Genomic DNA, 15,730 nt, shown 5'->3' with positions numbered 1-15,730 from the left:
AATATTTTTATAGACACCAAACAAAGCAAGCCTATTTGAAAAGGCTATAACTTTGGTTGTTCCTTTTTATTTACTTTTGAATAAGCTTGGGATTAGGGGTGGCATGGAACCGAGGCACTTGGGGAACAGCTCGAGCTTGGTTCGGTTTGGCTCGATAAATCCCGAATTCGAGTACAGGTTCAGGTTCGTTTAAGTAAACGAGCCAAGTTCAAGTGAACCACAGTTTGCAAGCCGGTTTGTTACTGAACGGAAAATTTCGGGCCTAAACCTTAATTGCCTCAAACCTTCCTCTCTTGAATTGTCTTCAGGCTTCGATTTTGCAAGGATTCGAGAGGCTTGAAATCCTTCTCGGAAGCTGCCACCGCCCTCCATACCTTTTATCTTCATTTTCTTCTCTCAACTCTCAATAATGCTTCCCACTCGACCTTGCTTACTCTGAAATTTTATCTCCAGATATACCTTTTCGACAACCTTCGAAACCCTTATCTTCCTTTCTTCTACAAAACCTTGTTCTTCAACAAAAGCAAATCATTTCAAGACTTCTTTCACCCGCAAACCCCAACGTGCCTTCCTTATCCATTTTAAAATTTTGTCATTTTTTGTTCTCTAGCTGCTTGAGTCTCTTGACCCAATTTGCAGAAGCTCGCGAGGAGATTGAGATGGCATTGGAATCAAAATAAACTGCTTATTTCAATGAAGAGGCGGAATGCGTAAAATTGAGGAACTGAGAGCAGAGCTAAAACAATTAGATGATTGAAGGAGGTTTGTCTAGTTTAGATTTTTTCTTCCTTTTTTTGTAATTCCTTGGGAATTTCTTCAGTCTTACCATTAAAGGAGATGGATAGATGTTAGAACACATTAAGATGAATTCTTAGTACATTATTTTGCATTGCGTAGAAGTCTTATTTCAGCTTGATGTGTCAAAAACATATCTAACATCAATGACATCAAATCAACTTCCTAGTCATCTTACTATCGAATGCTCTTCACTTTGAATGCTACGTTACTTTGTTGAGCTTTGCTTATATTTGGACGTACCACCGCCAAAATTTACAATTTTTAGTATAAAAAATTGGTAGTTTTGCAAAGGAATCAAATTAAGCATCAAGACTTATCCATCACAATTGGATATGTCTCATAGATTATCCCATTTCTTTGTGAGAAAACTAAGAAGCATATGATTGGTCCCTGATGATTATCAAACAATTCAATCATTCAGAATAAGCCAGTTGCGGTGTTGTACTAGTTTTGTTAGGTATTAGTTTAGGCACAGACGTCGTGAGCCTTCTTAGTTTCTTGTAGGTGAAAGAGTATGGAAGATTAAACAACACCCTGTTTCGTGGAAGAAGATCGTCCTCTAATGGAACAATTGTGTCTATAGTCAAGGCGATCACATCCTTGATAGAGCCAAAGTGATTGATTGGCATCACTTGGGTTCATTTAGATATTACTTTTTGATGTTCTTGACGAAATAGATCATTTGTTTTTTCATATTAAATACCATCACCATTTTGAATGGAGTATGAATGTACAGACAATTTTATGTAGGTATTATGTACATAGGTTTTGTCCAATTTTATGTAAAATACATGTATAATTTTATATATAATTTATTTGATATGTAATTTTTACTCGATTATAATTTTAGGCTCTAGGCTGAGCTCAGCTAAAATTCGAGTTCAAAATATTTAAATGAAACCCAGCTTGAATATAGGCAAGTTTGAACTCTAGATTCTATGCGACCCTTCCTCGGGATGATGAGCTCCTTGTAATGATTGCTATCTCTTTCTTTTTTTGTTTGCATTTGCAAGTTATTCTGCATGGCCGTCAAACATAAACAACCACAGGAATCAATCATAGGGATGAAACAGGGACGTAGCAGGAACACAAGGCGGGCAACCGCCATTAAAATTACAGGCGAGCTTGTCTTCCTGCTTTGAATGGTTCAACACATGAGATTTGATCGAATCTCTCACCACAACCATAACCTCAGTTACCCTACACGTCATGGATCATCGTTCCTTCTAGCTCATCGGGAAAACACATTTCTTAGTAAAAAACAAAATGGTCTAGTCGGTGCACCAAATGGGCCATGGTTTTGCTATCCCTTGAACTCGGTGTAATATATAACTGAATCGATCCGACTTGAACTTTCTTGCTGCAAAAAAGAGAGAAACGCAGTGATAGATTCCATCGTCCACACAGAGGGTAAATGAACAATCCTTTTCGTTTTTTTTGGTAATTAGCGACTTGTCATATAGACTTGAATTGTCCAGACAAAGAGGACAACGATCCTTCAGCAATAAACATCTTGTTGACAAAAACGTCTTTCGGTGATATTCCCCCGTCATCCAATAAAAGATTTTCCATTTCTGGAGTAACAATGAACTTTGAAAGCATTAATTGGATGCAGACAGTGCGGGTCTCGTAAATTTACGCATTGATTGAACCGCAGAAGGAAATTTTGGTACTGCAGCTCAGTCAGGAAAGACTTGGTGTGCATTTCTTTGTGTGGGTTCAGTACCGTATTTTATTTGGGACATTCGGTATTCGTATATTCAATTCTAGGAGCAAATTGATAAATTTCCGATTTAACTTGTAGCAGCTGCGCTTGGATGGAGAACACAGTGGAGGCGAAACCAGATCAGCTGTTTGCTCTAGGGTTAGTCGGGATACGGAAGATATCTGTAATTAGATTTGTGTGCGTCAGTCAACCAGTTTGAAGAGTGGTACTTGTGAGCATTGAGGAAGGTGATTGATGGTACAAATTTAATATAAAAAATATATGAAAAAACCAAAATATAATATATTTAACAATAGTTATTTTTATTTAATTATAATATATTTAATTTAAATTATAATTAATAAATATAATTTTACAAAAAATATAGATTAAATAGTTCAAGTGAGTGTTCTTATTATTATTGTAGTTTAATTAATATAATCAAATTAATTTCTCTTGAATTTATATAATTGATTTAAATTACTGAGTAAATTTATTTTATTTTATAAGTAATAATTTATCTATGATTTATTTATATATTAATTAAGTTATATTATTTTAATAAATTGAGTTATTATTTTTATTAATTTCCTATTAATACAAAGACCAAAAGATCACGTAACCATATTAGGTAATGGTAAGTAAAACTTTGTAGCATTAATCGATGGTGATACTTGAATGTTTGCTCTGCTTATTCCCGGAAGTATGGAGTGGAGGGCCCACAGCCGCTTAACAAATTTTAGACATTTGTTAAAGGAAGCCACGACTAACGACACAGTCGGTCGGTGGGAAAGGCTAACACAAACAAAAGTCGACGCTTTCCGGGAATAAGTCTCCCCCGTTATCATAACATCACCATCTTTCCCTCTTTTACTTCTCTAAATTCTGGGAAAGGCTTCAAATTTGACCTTTTTTTCCGGCTGGAGAATCCTAACACATTTGACTTCATCACATTCCGCTCACCCCCGAGGCTATCAAGGGGAGTATCTCTTTTGACGTAAGGGGTGTCGTGCCTTCTCTTTCGTGGCGCAAAACCCATGTATGTCATTGGATTAGGTTCTGTAAAAAGTTTCCTCCAAAGTGCGACTTCTTGCGACAGTCCGTCTAGTACCATTTCCATCCTCCGTGCGAGCGATGGGCTCAAATGGCATGCTTTACCTTGGAAAGTCAGAGGTTCCTGTCTTTGGCGGGCTACAGCTTTCCCTCATCTCCCGAATGATAAGACTTCCCCGTCGTTCTTAGCTCTCATTCTCTCGCCCAAGTTCGATTGCTATTCACGAACAGGGCAAGAGAGATCATGAACAATGTCAGAGAGGAACATTGTGCTTCGAATTGAGAGTGCAAAATTTGTACAGTAAGGAGATTCCAATGAATGTAATGGAAGAGCTTCCCCAGAGACTCGCCTCACTGTTACAGTAATATATAAGGGGATCAGAGTACTTCAATCTTTGACAAGTATATCCACTTGATAAGCATTTGCCAACATCCCACGCTGCTTTACCAAATACGGGAGGAAAAAGGAAATGTCAGATTATTTACAATAGAATCCAGTTTCAAAGAAGAAGCAATCTCTAGCAGTTGATATACTTTTATGTTAAACAACATGACCGCACACTCAAATCACGAAAACAAGGAATTCTAACCTGAATAACACAACTTTAATGTACATCCCTAATTCAATAAAATGGAGCCACATTTTGCAGTGTCTGTTTATGATGTGTTTCCTCGCGTTGTCTTTTCTCTTTCAGGTACCCCATCCCTACGGAAATAATTAGAATATGACACCTTTCAGAAATTCATTGCCTTCATTGACATTTTCCCATTTCACATTAGAACCTATAAATTTGTGCTGTTTTTTTCAGGAAAACTGGCAACTTACCTGAACCAGTTATCCCAGCAAAAGGAATTGTTGCATGAATTGGCCTTGAATTATCCTCATCAATATTCTGACGAGGTTTCAGGATATGCTTCGCCCCTGCACTCAGTTTGATGGGCCCCAATCTTGATATATTATCCGCTTTTGAATATTCGGTTCCTGATGAATTTCTGATTGCTTCCCTTTCAGACTCCAACTCATAAATACTTAGATCCACAATTTGACCCCTATATGTTCCTGCATCATATTGCTCACACCCAAGGTCTTCTTTTGTGCTCAACGCTACTGCAGACCCTGAGACTTCTTGCCCCCCTAATTTGGGTTTCTTGGAGGATTTTCTGGAGTCAATAGCTTTAGACGCAGGCCTCTTCCTAATTACCTTAGTGTGATCTGCCCCACTGCCATCTGCTAGAAACCCCGTCTCTCTTTCATTCCCGAATCCACTTCCGTGTATGCTTTTCAGACCAGGAACAGCAGGAAAGGGTGATAAGCCATGAATAATACATGAAGTCTGAGAGCTAGAGAGAGAGGTGCTGGAAGCATGAGAATGAAAAGACAGACTGGATGATATATATGGAGCCTGGAAAGAGGGAAGATTTGCTCCTGAGGTCAATATGTGTTTCTGTTTAGTAATTGACTGAAGAGGTTGAGATGGAGAAGTATGAGGGGTCTCTTTCTGCTGTGTTGCTGCTTGAAGCCACCGAGGAAGGCTTGGGGAAGAGCACCGGGGCACATCTTGCTGGAAACCCAGAGAATCATGATTTGGAAATGGGAATTCGTGAACCATACTCTGTCGGTGATTCTGCGTATAGGTCATGGGTATCTGGTTTTCATGACCCATTCTGACAGAATTAGTTCCAGAGATACAATTTCCTGAAGGCTTCCAAGGAATAAGATGCTGCAGTTCCAAACAAACATTATCATTTGTGGGTTGAAGATGGTTTCTAGTTATCTGATGGGGTATGTAATTCATGAATGTATGAGAAAAATTAGGCCGAACTGTTCTCATTTGGAAGAATGTTGATGGATTTGGAGTCCTCTGAGCATCTATGGAACTGCTTCCACTTTCTTTCGATATGCTGGATACTGAAGGAGTATGGTGCCTTGGCATGAAACTCTGAGAGAAATTTACTGCAGGAGAGATATGATCTGTAATGATCTCTTTACCAGTCCCTATCTTGCCATCAAAAAGTTGTCCTTCTGAATTAGTTCGACCAAGTGTGACATTCTTGCCCATCAATCTGACAGTTGGATGGTGAGAAGGTTGAGAACAAGCATAAGTATTGCCCCTTTCTTGAACAGTTTCGCTGATATTAATCTTTTCATGACACCTGTTATCTTCTCTAAGTCCTTGAGTTGATATATTCATCAGGTTCAGCTCTCTGTACATGGATTCTGGTCTTTCAAAACTTTCCAAGTTAGTCATACCTAACCCAGAGAGTCTCGGAACAGTATATTTTAAGGGCTTCTGCCCTACCACTTGAGCCACGCCTTCAAGATTCTCCTGCATGTCTGGGAGAGCCATGATACTCAGGGACTCCATCTGATTGTTCATTGGGAGGCATCCAGTAGAACCATTTGTCACACCTTGCTTTCTAAACAGCTGGTTGAACCTAACCTTGTTGTTTGAGTGCAACTGGATCAGTTCACCTTGTGAATTAAGAGGCAAACCAATAAACTCCTCTTCAAACGACTTATCTCTGAAGAGAGATACTGGAGTGGACCCAAGTCTTGATTCTCCATTCTGCATACTTATATACGTTAAATTTTCCTTCACATCCGGTGGTGAATATAAATCACTCATGAGATCTTTCGGAGCAACTTGAAGCCGTGGTGGGCATGGCAGAGAGCAAGAGTTTGACGTGTGCTCAACAGCATAAGAAGTGTTTGGCTGCTTCTCATTTGTATCCCTGTATCTCACAAGAGATGACAAAGAAGCCTGTGAAATTGCATTTCTGGCCTTCGGTTCCAGAGAAATTGCTGAAGTAGAATTTGATGGTGAAGAACCAAAACATTCAAGCTGCTTTCTGGTTGAAACAGTTCTCCAGAAACCACTCCTTCCTACCAGAGGTTCCACATTTGAAACATCTATAGATTCTCCATGAACAGGATTTGGAAGCTTTGAATTGGCAGAGCAAGAAATGTTCAGTGACAAAGTTGAGCTGCTTGGATTAAACAGATGCAAACTATCATGACTTTGAAAGGTCTGATTTAGGTCCACAGAATCACCACAAGAAAAAGGCATCACATGACCATAGACACTACCTAAATGGTTCTTTTCATTTAAAGAATGGAAATCACTTGAATCACTAAACCTCACTTCAACATCACCAACATTTGAATTTCTCCCAGTGACTTTATTCATAACGGATAAGTTCCCACCACTCTCCATTGATTGGCTGGCTATATTAGGAAATACTTCAGGAAGGGTTTGCATTTGAGGCAGCTCAAGGGAAGAAAAGCATTTCTGTGAGGGCCCAATAATGTCATCGTTACCTGAAAATTTGACATGTCTAATTAAATGTGGCATGCGAGAGGGATTAGTACCCTTCAAAATGCTCTTTGTCGGAAACTTCTGGTCTGGACTAAATGCAGTTTGGTTCTTCCGAGTACTGCACTTTGGAACCACAAAATCTTTACCCTGATTGATCAATTTGGAAGCATCATTCATTTTGTTCTGATTTTTCTGGCACCGACTTATCAATTTTGATGACATCTTCTTTCGCCTGCCTACAGTACCGGGAGGATTCCTTCCTTGTCCTTTATTATGTGATGAGCCTTTTATTAACCTTGAGATATCTAGTCCACATGGCATTCTGAGTTTTTGAAATTTTTCCTGAGGAACAAAAAATAGAAAAGAAGATAAGAGCCATATCAATGTGGCTTTTAACTTTGTATATACATCATTTGAAGTTTAATATTAGAAATTAGAGAGAATCAATGGTAGTCTTCAATAGTTTTAAATTCTAGACAATAGAATCTGTAACTAGTATTAAGAAAGAAACCAGCTTTATGCAAAAGATCATTACCATTCCTGCATCAGTTCATATGTGTATCACAGACACAAAACATGATAAAAAAATATGGCAATCGGCAAAACAAGAACACAATTAAACTGACTGCAGAAAATGAGAAATGAGGCCTTTTAGCATAAGAGTTTCAATAAAATATACACATTAACTAGCGGACAAGACAAAGCATTTCTGTTCTCACATCACAAATTTGCAACATCTGACACAAGTCAATTTACTTGGTCAACAAGGACCAAGATTAAGTAGCTTCAAATGAACAATAAATCCAAGGCTGAAGTTTTCAATATGCAGTAGAAGTGTTAAAGTTACAAAGAAAAGGAGTCCAACCAAAGAACTTCCATAGTAATCAAAACCCAAAGGACAAATTATCATCAGACTAAGCAAACTAAGCCAGTATTGGCCAGATCAGAAGCAGCATGCAAATGTAACCTGGCAAAAACATCACCAGACTAGCATCTTTATTGGCAATACATATGCTAATTACCTGAGAAAGAATTAGGATACCTTTTTTTTTTGAAGATGGAGAATTAACAGAGGGTCATCACAAGGCAATGTAGCATAACTCTTAGACATCCAGCTAAACTGAAGAGAAAATATGGATGCCAACCCTAGATCATTCTAGTGTTTTTAACCAATGTCTGCAGTGAAAGTAACCACCGCCGAAGCAAAAAAGCACCCCACTCCACAAAATATGAGACTAATAATCCAGCACTAAGCCAAAAATATTACTCAACAGCTCCATAGTTGCTCATATTTAAGCATCTTGAGAAAAGTAACTTCCAAACGACCATGTTTTTGTGCTTTTCATGTAATAGTACACATAGTTCTCTTTTGCATCACCTCTAGTTTCTGGTAGACCATCTGATATAGGACAGGCTACATAAGCTGCCTTGTTTACTTATTACTTTCAATAGAGAACATGACTAAAAAGAGAAATATGATAGCAACCTGTTTCATGAAATCTATAAACTGTAGAAAGACATGCTCTTGTAGTATATAAGGGATAGACGAGAAAATGCATCAACATTATCCAAATAATCAACCGGAAATACTTTGGAAGTTCTACAAGCCCATAGATATACATGAACATGAAGGATTATTGACCAACTTGTCTCTTGCATGGGAACACAATCTGAAAAGAGGAAAATGTAGAAAAAGTCTTGGGAAGCTTTGCGAGATTATCTATATATAGGCAGTACAGAACTTAGCAAGTAAAGAACAACTTGAGTTTAGCATAGAAAATTTCAAGAAAAATGAATATGTAGAATTTGAATCTATTTTGGAGTTCAACCAATATAAGATTCAAGGATTAGGAGCAACTATTCTTCTGCGGAAAGACTGTCACAGGAGCAGCAATAGATAAAACCCCTTTCCCATAATATATGCAGGATTCAGATGCGTCCAGACAAATAAACCAAAAGAACGTCAAGGCAGATTGAGAACAAACAGCCTTATATTTTGAGTTCAGAAAGTGTGTAAGAATTGACAGCAGACACTTGTTCCAACCAATCTTAGACACGCACGTCTCTATTACGAACTATGAACCAGAAGCGTAGATAGGTCCCTGTTGATCATCTACTCCAAATCATGGAATCCTTTCCTTTTGTAATATTTTAGAAGAACTCAAGTTTTGAAAAGGAAAGGATGGAAAGGGGGGGGGGAATGAATAAAAGTTACTTAACGTGATTATATGAAGGTTTCACCACTCTGATTTAAAGGTGATATGACGTACTTCCTCATGCAATGTAATTCAAATTTAACAAGCTTTCAGAAACGTTCAAACGCTTGCTTTCTAAAGCATCATCTCTACTACATGTACAAACAACCAAAAAACAAAGGAACAAACAAAAGGTCGATAACATGATTTATTTATTGGCGTCAAAAAGTAAATCGCAAGATCACATATGCGATTCAACAGGTAATACAAAACGCATACAGAATTCTTTGATATCAACAACAACATAACATTTGCTTCTGAACGATGCTTTCCCATCTAAGTCATTTACATATATTGTGGATGGGATTTGGGTTTGAAACAAATAAAGTCATGCATGCTGTTTATTCAAAACATTACCAATCCTATTTACTGCAGACACCGTTCTAAACCTCATCAAACATCACATGGATGCAACGAGTCTCTTCTGGAGAAAAATGAACACAGAATATTATGACGCTCCACAGACTAAATCTAAGGCCATCTCCGAATTCTGAGCAAATCACTAGATCTAGTCAATAAACACTATCGGAACTATGACTGTAAGCAATTGCACGTCTCAACTCCACAAACTTTCGCGTACATTTCTTGGTTCAGAAGAGTTGAAGACACTCGCGCACTGTTCCTTTTGAAGAGGATTCAGTTCCAGCTGGTTCCAATTTGAGAGACGTACAACAGACTTAAAAGAAAACTGAAGAAAAAAGCCACACTTTTGGGGCAGATCTATGGATCAAAGCCTACAACATCTGATAGAGTCTTTGATATTAAAAAACAAGTCAGACAGCTGTACACTCAACATGCTCAGCTCCTTCCGACTTCCACAATACCGAGCGTGACACCATTGGTTTTTCCTCCTAGAAATACCATAATTCACAACAAACGAACAGAAACGACGTTTCACAGTCTACTTAATACCCTAACAGTTTCTACAACGCTTTTACGCCACAATTTCAGTTTACAGTAGCAGAAAATAATGAAAATGATAACACGACGACCAAGCTGCAGCCTTTTGTAAACCTAAGGAAAGAAAAATATATAATAGGAGATTTGTATAGTAACGACTACTAGCATTGCTGAGTGAAGTCGGCGTACCTTTGAGAACGTTTTCTTCAACATTTGCTTTCTCCTTTTTAACTCCATCTTCTTCTTCGTCGTCATCAACTTCTTGTTTTTACGCTTTTTCGTCTTCAAGGCGTCCAGATCAGACTTTTCTTCTGATTCTGAATTCGATCCGTCTTGGACGTCATCCATTGTTTCGACCTGTGGCGACACAGCAAAAATCTCCACTATAGATCGTTTCTTTGGTGTTTTAGATTTAGCTCTGGCAAGTCGCATCTGACGCTGTTCCTCTTTAGAAGCCTTGGCTAGACAGCTATCTATATGAGCGTTCATGGCGTTAATTGTTGTAGCTGAGAAATTTTCACAAACCGGACATACCTTCAGCACGGCCTCTTCGTCAAGCCCTAAATTCCCTATCACAGCTTCCATTTCGTCAATTCGCTCATCCTCTTTCTGCAAACTGGTCTCTTTCTTCGAAGTACCCGATTTTTCCTTCCCTTGATCCTCAGATTGGTTTAATTTAACTGCCTCAAGCTCTTCTGACCACCACACATGTTTCCGGCAGATCATCGGCGGAAGGAGGTTCTCGATCTCGGCTCTCTGAGGATCAGTTTCAGCTTCTCCGAACGGCCAGCTTTTCCGAATATCAGTACTCCGCATCTTCACAGCATACTCTCTGGAGAAAGAAATTCAAAAGCAAAAACCACACAAAAGAAAAAGAAATGGAAAAACTATGACAGCTTAATCAAATTTGATTTCGTCCCTTCCAGTAAAATTTAAAAAGAAAAAAAAAAGAGAGACTGAGACACTTACCTGATCGAGAAGCCCTCCAAGGAAACCGCCATGGATTCTTTCCGACCGGATTTCACCCTGACGCAGAGATGTACTTGAAAAGAAGCAGAAGCGCGAGTGACATGAATTCCTTATCTTTGCGCGCCTTCCCTTCGGAGGAGGAAGAAGCGAAAAAAGAGATAAAAGAAGCAGAAACCGCTAGCTTTCTCTTCACTTTCCATTTTCCCGCTACTAATTTCCCTCCTCTGCTCTTTTATTAATGACAGACAGCGACCTGTGAGAGAGAAGATGAAAAGATGACCATTACATGGCATGACTATGCTCATCATATCACATGATATCTGTCGTAGGTGCCATGTGCATAAGCGATGGTCGCTTTTTGGTGGGAGCGTCAGGAACTCCCATGGAGGCAGACATGGGGCCCGCACCCCAACACAGCTGTCCTATTGACGACGACATAAATCCCTGAGAACAAATTTAATTACTGAAAGCTGGATTTTCTATTGACGGATTCCGAGGCCCTGTAACCCCATTTCGCCCTTTCGCGCCACACTGCCGCACCATTATCCCTGCTGGTCTCTCCGGCATTACCAACTTCCATGTTCTTTTCAATTCTCTAAGAATTCTTTAACGGCTAACCGGAAATATTTGAAGTTGCAGAGCCTGTAACAAACTGTGCGTGCATGGCGACTACGAGGTTTTACGTAGCCTTTTCTTCTTCTCTCTTCTTCGTAGAGATCGGTCAGGGTGACTCATGCAATAAGAGAAACGAGAATATTAGCTTTTTAAAGACCTCGTAATTCGTTAAGATTGTAAAACCCTTCAATGTTTCATCGAATTTGAGTATGGAGGAAAGCAACCGAAGACCCCGGGAACGCAACTGTTTTTAGTTTTCTGCATGCATGTCGATTCTCGAGATACAGATATTAACGCTAAATCATATCTGCCCAGGAATTCTTCCAAGCCGCGACTAATCGTATAAACTTTATTAACATGGAAGCATCGGATTACAATATTATTACCTGGGATTCTTCGTCAACTTCTGTTGAAGTAAACTGGAGGAGCTCATTTCAGGAAACAGTAACGCCTCTTTATAGCCCAAAGCTAAGGTTACCTCTTTAGAATCTCCGGTACGTGGTGAACGGTTGAAGAACCTTTAAAATAGAAAAGAAAGAAACTCTAATTTGAAGAAAAAGAAGATCCACTAAACCAACATTAATCTCTTTAGCTGTAAATATGGAAGGGACGGTATATTCTGAGAAGATGTTTCATTTTCAGCTAGAATGAAGTCGTCGGCAAGCCGATGAGCTGCTTTCTTCCTCTCTTTTTTATACAATTCTGGAGTCATTTTCAGTACGTGCGAAGGCATCGAAGTTCACAGCGTAAGAATAGGGAATAGCCAACATATGCATATTCATTACGATTCCCTTTCCAAATGTAACCACAATGTTGAGATGGCCGAGTTGGTCTAAGGCGCCAGATTAAGGTTCTGGTCCGAAAGGGCGTGGGTTCAAATCCCACTCTCAACAAATAAGACGTACCTTTTTAATTGTATGTTTTCCACGCACATTAACAAAACTTTGACTTTTTTAAAGTATTACGGAGCTACGCGATTCTATCCAGAATTTCAATTATTTTCTGATATTCTTGTTGTTAATTTCTGAGATGAATGCATTGTTGAAGGGAGCGCGTCAGACATTAATTTTTGTCGCCGGTAAGTTGCAGTGATTTCCATCGGAGTCCATGGTAGGCCCTCGATTTGACACGTTATTTGTTTCGTTGACGGTAATGTGAAGCATGGAACGAAGAATATAATGGATATTTATGTACGACAACCATGTTGCTTAGAACAATTAGATTGCTTTCGATTCGTGATCAAGTTCTGATATCCCTTATATACTTACGTTTCTAAGTTTAATTTGCTGCTGTAAGTAGAGAAAACTAAAGGATCCCATTTCATCCATCGCCGACGCTTTTGGTCTACAGATTCGGTAGAAGAGAAAGGTGAAATCGTTGGTTTCTATCAGGCTACAAACTGGCGTCACTGTAAACTAGAGAGCTCAGAACCGTTTCGTTTTAAAAGCATAAATTGCAGAAACGGGGATTGCCTCAGGAATCCCTATAATGGCGGCTAGTAGGAGTATTATCTCTTTTGCACTCAACTCCGTTACCCAAATTGGGTTATCGGTTCCTATCATTTTTGCAACAGTCTGCGTCAATCTCTCTCTCAATCGGGACTTGTGCATCTTTCAAGAGTATGGCACCAAGCTCGTCGCGCAAGAATGTGCTGCAAATAGGAGAAGACCTTAAACCTCTATAAATTAAATACTTTTTCATTACGATCTACAGAGAGGGCGATGCCCGTACTGATGTGTTGAGAGTATTCAGTTCCGGCGAGGAGGAGGGAGGAGGGGGGAACCTCTGGTAACTGTAGTGCCCGTGGCTGAAGTAATGGGGGACTCAACGTCTCAATTCTCAGTTGTCGATTCTCCACGAGTATAATTGTTCTCATCACAGTCCCCGATAAAGGTGATAATTGTTTCCAAGCACAACGTACGACAGCAGGCGTAGACATTGGAGTGAATCTACTACCTACAACTTTACCGTTTAAAAGAGGTCGTCAAACCTGGAGTTTCTTTCCATTGTCGTCTGGCTTGGTAACGACGTACGACAGCAGGCGTAGACATTGGAGTGAATCTACTACCTACAACTTTACCGTTTAAAAGAGGTCGTCAAACCTGGAGTTTCTTTCCATTGTCGTCTGGCTTGGTAACGACGGTCGAGCAATCGCCTTACTGTAGGAGGAAGTAATGCAGGAATGCGGCTGGCTAGCCATCCCTCTTCCGTCGTCTTTACGCCTGAAGCGAGTTCCATGGCTATCGTCATGCTTACGAGCATCGAGTGGCAGCAAAAGAGACGGTGCTGAGATCTTTGCATAAGAGCGACCACAAGCCGCCCGGCCAAAGTCGGTCAAACCTGGAAGCCTCAGGCTGAGATATGTTCAGAATTAACCAATTAGCCTCGAAGAGAAAACACAGAGTCAGAAGTCAGAAGTCACAAGTGGGTCGATTTGTCGTTGTCCAATCAATAGGGGGAGATGATTGATGAGGAAGAAAGGAAGACTGTGCAACAGCGCACGGGTGGTGAGGGAAGAGCACCATCTACCGCTCCCAGACATACTTGTCTCCTTATTTAACTGGAAAATGCGGTCGCCAGCTCGCAGCTCTTAACCTGTTTAATCTGGCATCGTTTCCTGACCCATACAAACTTGGTACATTACTGACGTGCTCGCCAGGAGGGAACTTCTTTCCCAGTAAAAATACGTGAACCACCCTGTTGTAATAAGACTAGTCGAGCTAGACTGCTGGACCTGTTGCGAACTCCATCCTGTTTTCTGGACCTTAGAGATCTGTCATGACGCTGGCATCCCTACTTTCTTACGCGGGATATTTATGAATTCAAAGCTTTTTTCTTTTCTTTTCTTTTCTTTTCGTTTTGGATCCCAAAAGTTTGGGTGGCATGTTGATCGAGCTGGGCAGCATTTCTACCATGTGTGAGACCAGGGGCCTCCGCTCTTGCGCGTGCACCACACGAAATCACACACCGGTGGGGCAACTGGTTCCTAGAGTCCCAGACCACCCTGTTCCCGAGGATGGATAATTTCCTTAAAAATAACGAAAAATTCGAAGGCAATTATCTGAAAAATAAAGAAAAGACCTAGTGCATATAATACCTTGAACCATATCTCAAGGATTCACATACCCGTACCTCGGTTCCACCCGTATGTCATGGATTTCTAGTTTCCCTGGATCATCCCCAATTATACACAAAATGTGCCAAAACAGATTTGGTACCGGCCGATATTTCATAGGTTCATAGTACCTGGGATGAGAACAAAGAAGCCCTGGCTGAATTTGTCTAGTTCCTTCTCCTATTCTGAAATTAAAAGACTAGTAGGAAACGAGAATACCTGTTGACAAGAATTTTCCCTCCCCATATCAGCAAGGGCAATACAAAGGGGCAGCATCCTTTCTGGTTGCTGGGAGAGGGACCCCTACCCTCCCCTCAGCATCATTCAGTTTCACACGATGACAAGGGTAGGCCCTTACCATGTAAATAGTGGCTGGGGAGTAGAACCCTTACTTCTCCACCCCTATCAAAACTCGAGAAAATGTTAATTATTTATCGATCAACAAGCTCTCTTGAAGGTTCAGCCCAAAAAATACCTCTCTACTGATTAGGTATAATAGACCAACTCGCTAACCTCCTCCGAAAAGATGTCTAATATCGACGACGGAACAGAGGAACACTGAGCTGGAGACCGATGGCTGGATTGTAGATAGGATGCATACACCCCTTCGACCATTTTCACTAGCTTCCACTCCAATCTTAAGTATTTAGCTGGACCAAAATTTAAATGAAATTGGAATTATTTTTTTTCTAGTATACAAATGAGATCAGAGCTATCACACCTTTTGAAGTTTGCACCATCAACTTCACTAACACATCCAGACTTTAGCTCCAAATTCCGAGGCCAACACTGAGTGGATGCATGAGACCCGAGCACCAGCTCAAATACGAAGTAAGGCGGTTGAATTCGCTGACCTGTTGAACTAAATAGGTTACTTTTCATGAGCCTAGGATAAATTCGAGCAAAACTAGATCTTGAGAGTGGATTTATGAGCCCGTTGTAGTATCAGTTGGGGCTTTCATCAAAGTTACGGAGGTCTTCTTGGTAGAATTAGATTTGATGA

At 40.0% G+C, this 15,730-nt stretch overlaps 1 protein-coding gene and 1 non-coding gene across 2 annotated transcripts; one reads left to right on the top strand and one right to left on the bottom strand.

Moving 5' to 3' along the window:
• Positions 1-3,995: 3,995 nt before the first annotated feature.
• On the bottom strand, positions 3,996-11,125 carry LOC137962701 (uncharacterized). Its single transcript, XM_068809717.1, has 4 exons — positions 10,998-11,125; positions 10,218-10,860; positions 4,383-7,215; positions 3,996-4,262 (listed from the first exon to the last, which is right to left on the bottom strand). The coding sequence occupies exons 1-4, from the start codon at positions 11,027-11,029 to the stop codon at positions 4,180-4,182; spliced, it is 3,591 nt and encodes a 1,196-aa protein (XP_068665818.1). The 5' UTR covers positions 11,030-11,125; the 3' UTR covers positions 3,996-4,179.
• A 1,299-nt stretch (positions 11,126-12,424) lies between these two features.
• TRNAL-AAG (transfer RNA leucine (anticodon AAG)) lies at positions 12,425-12,505 on the top strand. Its single transcript has one exon. It is a non-coding gene; the product is annotated as a tRNA-Leu (tRNA).
• Positions 12,506-15,730: the final 3,225 nt, after the last annotated feature.

This window comes from Aristolochia californica, unplaced genomic scaffold, assembly GCF_029961685.1.
Source record: "Aristolochia californica isolate CCGP_79_NKW_82.1479 unplaced genomic scaffold, dmAriCali1.0.hap1 SCAF_4, whole genome shotgun sequence".
In the NCBI taxonomy this organism is placed as follows: Eukaryota; Viridiplantae; Streptophyta; class Magnoliopsida; order Piperales; family Aristolochiaceae; genus Aristolochia; species Aristolochia californica.
The sequence above is the reverse complement of the archived record's forward strand: the minus strand, read 5'-3'. Positions and strand labels throughout refer to the sequence as shown.

Coding starts and splice junctions, on each gene's coding strand:
- LOC137962701 (XM_068809717.1), bottom strand. CDS start 11,029: ATGGCGGTTTCCTTGGAGGGCTTCTCGATCAG. Junction 10,861..10,997: donor TTGGAGGGCTTCTCGATCAG/GTAAGTGTCTCA, acceptor TTCTTTCTCCAG/AGAGTATGCTGTGAAGATGC. Junction 4,263..4,382: donor TGCTGGGATAACTGGTTCAG/GTAAGTTGCCAG, acceptor TTATTTCCGTAG/GGATGGGGTACCTGAAAGAG.